At 38.8% G+C, this 5,226-nt stretch overlaps 1 protein-coding gene across 1 annotated transcript in view; it reads right to left on the bottom strand.

Moving 5' to 3' along the window:
- Positions 1-663, bottom strand: part of LOC106875881 (EPM2A-interacting protein 1) — a 14,028-nt gene extending 13,365 nt beyond the window's left edge. Inside the window, exon 1 of the mRNA XM_014924181.1 lies at positions 40-663. Within this exon, the coding sequence (XP_014779667.1) occupies positions 40-663 (624 nt within the window). The remainder of the gene's footprint in view (positions 1-39) is intronic.
- Positions 664-5,226: the final 4,563 nt, after the last annotated feature.

The raw sequence follows: 5,226 nt of genomic DNA, 5'->3' as shown, positions 1-5,226 counted from the left end.
ACATTCAAAGCATCGCGGAACTCTGCCCTCTACCCATACTCTCAATACTATTTCTCCCAACGTCACCGTCTCCGCCAAATTTTCCAGCTGCTTCGCCTCCGCTTGTATGATGATTTCTAATGTTTTCCCTCTATATCCTCCTTCCTTTGTCTCTGTGGCTTGGAGGACAGCCACCTCCTCCTCATTACCAACGAGGACGGCTGGTGCAACCCAGGCCACTTCTATATCGGGTGGGATTCCTTCTACCCTCACCTTGGAAGTCTTTCTTCCAAGGTACGTAGGTAGAAGTACTACTTCCTCCGTTCTCACCGTTGTACTCGCCAGCCTCTTTGCTTCCTCCACTGTCCTAAACTGGACAACTATTGTCCCATATCCATTTCCTTTCGCTATGTATGTCACTTCTTTCGAAAGCCCCTTCAATTCTTTTTCTACTTTTTCCATCACCATCCGCTCCACCTTCCTACTCTCCACTAAGTACACCTTGTAGGTAATGGTCTTCTTTTCCACATTTTCCATGACCCTTTTCGAGGATAATAACTTTACGTCACCGCCCACCTTCTGTGTCATCTTACTTAGCTCCTTCAGCCCGGCTAGGTCTATCTCCCTTTTCTTCACCTCTGCAGCCTCAGCAAAACTCTCTACTCTTTCCAAATGCTCGTCCATTCTATTTACCGCCTTAACGAGCTCCTCCTCCGCTGAGGACAGCTCATACTCGCTAAGGTCCGAATACATTCCTTTCCACCGGTACAACATTCACCGACAAACCGCTGCCAAGCAGCTCAAAAGATTCCGTCCGTCTCGTAAAAAATCAACGCAACGAATAGACCGACGCATGCGCGGGAAGCAAGCTTCTTACCACAGAGCCACGCCTGCGCCTATGTATTGTAGCTGAGAGAAGATATTTCCCTAATTATCGATAAATACAGTTCATGATTCTTAGTTAATAGTGAATTAGAAAAAAGAAGAAAAAAATTGACAAAAGTCTTGGTCAGAGGAATCTGCATTGGAAAATGAGAGTATTTACCAGAAAGGGGCAACACCAACATCCTCGTTTTTTTCTTATTACCCACAAGGGGTTAAATATAGAGGTTTATACAGCACAAAAGACAATACAAAGCATAAAATCGGGGAAATAAAAATACAAAAAAGCAATCGAGCAAAGAAGAAAAAATAAAAGAAACGAATGAAATTATGAATAATGATAAAATGAGGCGCAATGCCCACTCGACCCCCGAAGTCGAGTGGTTACATTTACACATGATTTTGGACAATTTTCCCTTTTTTTTTGAAAACAAAAAGTTCACATTTTCATCATCGTTTTTTTTTTTGTTTTTGTTTTTCTATATTGCTCATAATTATACACGGTTTAGGGCGGCGTACTGGCAGAACCGTGTGCACGCCCAGCGAAATGCCAAAAACTTTTGGGATTGATGATTTCGACTCACACCTCTCCCCTCAAATTGCTGGCCTTGTACCAAAATTTGAAATCAATATATACACGGTCTTTCTTTCTAATTCAAGATGGTAAAGAGTGATTAGAGAAATTTGGCTGCCGTTTTTAGCAGCTGAAGAGGTCGTATGAAGGTAGTCGATTTATATGGTTACTCAACCTGCAAGAAATAGCAACCAAATTTCCTTCACACTACGCCTTACTGTCTAAAAAAATGGCCACGATAGACGATGTAATTTATTTGAAAATAATGAAGAATAAGTCCAGGGGTTGATTTGTTCGACTAAAGGTGGTGTTCCAGAAATTGAAACAACAATCTTGCAATCAAGAGTGCAACACTTTAACCACTCAGCCACGCACCTTCACACTCATGTACACATGTTAATTACATGGCATGTGTGCATTAATTAGTAACTCGATCAGAAATAACATCAACGTGGCGTTAGACTCTCAGTAACTTTATTTTAATAAACAAATATACAAAGAACGGTGAAAAAAGAAATGAATTTGTAATATTTTAAATCAATAAAATCATTTACGTTAGATACACAGTCAATATGATCATAATTACATTTACTTCATTATTGGGGTTATTATTATTATTATTGCTTTTGCACAGCTTCTAACGCTAGAGATGTATTACAGTGTCAGCTGTTCGCTACCAGTGAACCAAGGTAACACTTCTTATTTTTCGAGTACCATTCGGAGTATTCGAGCAGTTCCAAGCAGTGCTGTTTTCTGTAAGTGCGCCACAGTTATTGTAGCCCCAATTTGTTCCATGTATTTCTCAAGATTTTTACTGACTCTTCTAAGGGTTCCAACAATTATTGGTACTACTGCTACCTTTTCCGTCGACCACAACTGCTAACCTGTCATATCTCTCGACTTTTTTTTCTTCCTTATCGCATACTTTGTTGTCAGCTGGGCATGCTGTATCTATGAACCAGCATAGTTTGTTTTCTTTCTCAATTAAGACTACGTCTAGCTTCCTATTCTCTATCTCATGGTCGCACTGAATCATAAAATCGCATAGAATCTTTGCATTTCCATTTTCGACGATGCCTTCAGGTTTGTGGTCGTACCAATTTTTTGCTCTGTCAAGTCCATACTTGTTGCAAAGTGTCTAATGGACAAGCCTGGCTATATTGTCGTGGCGTCTCTTATATTCCTTCTGGGCTAGTGGTGTACATTGGCTGGTAATATGCCATACGGTTTCACCGTTTTGTCCACAGGTTCTGCACTTATCACTTTCTGCTGTGTTGTCTATTCTGTATTTTATGTAGTTTATTCTTAGTGCTAGCTCTTGGGAAGCACAGATTAGAGCCCCCGTTTCCGGTTTTAAATCACTTTTAGTCATCCATAGCCACCTTTTTTCTCTGTTTGTCTTATTTTCAACATCCCTATGAAATTGACCATGCATTCTTTACTTTACTCACCTATTTTCAGTTTCATTCGTTTTCAATTTCTTGTACAGTACTTTATCTTTGCAGTCTTTCATCCTACACAAGCTTGACCTTCTTACTTCTAATAATAGTGGTTCTGTGGAATTTTTTATATACCATGCTATGCTGTTTTCTTCTGCTCTAATGCTGTGTTCGCATCCAATAAGTCCTCTTCCCACTCTTTCTTGGTACATACAGTCTGTCTGTCACTTTTTGAGTGGAGTGTCCCATATCTAGTTAGCAACTTCTTTGTCTTTCTGTCTAAGCTGTTTAGTTCGTCTGCTGTCCATGCGAATACCCCTGCTCCAGATCTAAGGAGTGAAACCGCCCAGGTGTTGATAACTTCGATCTTATTCCGTCCATTTAATTTCGACTTAAGAATCAGTCTCAGTCTGCACAAGTACTCCACCTTAAATTTTTCTGTCATTTCTTTCTCCATCAATTTATCCATCTCCAAAATCCCCAAGTACTTATAGTTCGTCTCTTCTATCTGCTTCATAACCTCCCTCGACGGCAGCATCTTTCTTGTGCTCCTTGTCTTTGCTCCAGATGTCACTCCAAAACCTTTGACCTTCGATGTTATCTGGTTTCAACTTTTCATCTGTACACTCTCCATTTATTTCTTTATAGAATCTCTTCAGATCTACTCTGAATAATCTATTCTTGTGGTAACCCTTCATTCTTTTGTCGTATCTTACCATCTTTGCTTTCTTTACAACTAGGCGCTGTTTCAGTTCCTCCACTACTACTTTCATACCCTTTCTTTCAACATCATACTTCCTTTTCAGCGCCCTGTATTTGTGTTCGCTTTTAAGCTCCCCTTTCTCTTTTCGGTCTAACACAGAGATTTCCTTCGAGAGCATGTCTAACCCTGCGTCACGATGCATCTCCACTTTCGAATTGCTGAGTCACTCATTATCCATTTTTGTCTCCGATCTTATTGGTTGTTTACATCTGATGCCTCGATATGAAACGTTATAACAAAAGAATCAGTGTTGGTTATGATTTCTGTAGAAATAACCATAACAAAATAATTCCAAGAATAGTCTATGCCCTGAGACGAAGATGATTCGGACCGAAGAGTGGAGATTTGCAAGACGTGTAGAAAATACATACTTTCCAAAAAGTTTACTTGGAATGGCGAGACCACATTAAAATTAAAGGACTCAATTCACTGCCACAATTGCATCTACTGGCGATCTGAGAAGCCACATATTACAGAAGATCACCATGTTAATTTACCTGGTGTTACAATATGGTGAGGATTATCATCAAACGGGTTAATTTGACCATTCTTTTGTTACGGTAATGTGACTGCTTCTATTCACTCGAACTTGCTGTGACAATCTGTTATGCCAAACATTCAGGAGGAATTTGAAGCTGCGGAGTTTTATTTTCAGTAAATGCATTTCCATTTTCGACGATGCGTTCAGGTTTGTGGTCGTACCAATTTTTTGCTCTGTCAAGTCCATACTTGTTGCAAAGTGTGCAATGGAGAAGCTTGACTATATTGTCGTGGCGTCTCTTATATTCCTTCTGGGCTAGTGGTGTATATTGACTGGTAATGTACCATACGGTTTCACCGTTTTGTCCACAGATTCTGCACTTATTACTTTCTGATGTGTTGTCTATTCTGTATTTTATGTAGTTTATTCTTAGTGCTAGCCAAATGTAAGGGCCAACGTTGTGAGATTTTGCCAAACAAGCACAGAAACGTATTATTATTTCAATAAATCATCCTCGATGTGAATGGAATTTATAAGACCAGGCGAAGACTTACGTATATCGATGCTATTTTTCACACCCTCAACTGATATTGTTTCTTTCAATAAAAGAAAAAGTTTTTATTTCTAAGTATGTGAGCGCTTTCGATTAACCTTTTCAAGCACACGTACTATATATATATATATATATAATCGAAAAATGGAGAAAACTTTTGATCAAAAAACAAATTGAACCACATGAGTTGATAATTTTTTAATACAAAAACATGACATACACATTTCTTACGGCTGTTTCCGCTTCCAATGTTAGTCAGTGCTTACGAAAGAAATTTCGAAAATAATATTCGTCATCTTGACAGCACATTCGATCTAGTACATTGAGATTTATCAGACTAAATACAAATGCGTAAAATAAAATACAATTTACGAAGGGAAGAGGGAAGAGGAAAGAACAGGGCCTCGAGAAGAAGCCAGAAGGGTCAATATATTAAAATCATACCATCTTGCAGCATGGAGCTTGAAGACGATAGGCAATGAGTGAACTAGCAGTTGTCTAGGGAAATATTTACGGGTTATTTATATATATATATATATATATATATATATATAT

Source organism: Octopus bimaculoides, chromosome 3, assembly GCF_001194135.2.
Source record: "Octopus bimaculoides isolate UCB-OBI-ISO-001 chromosome 3, ASM119413v2, whole genome shotgun sequence".
Classification (NCBI taxonomy): domain Eukaryota; kingdom Metazoa; phylum Mollusca; class Cephalopoda; order Octopoda; family Octopodidae; genus Octopus; species Octopus bimaculoides.
This window is presented reverse-complemented; position numbering and strand designations above follow the sequence as displayed.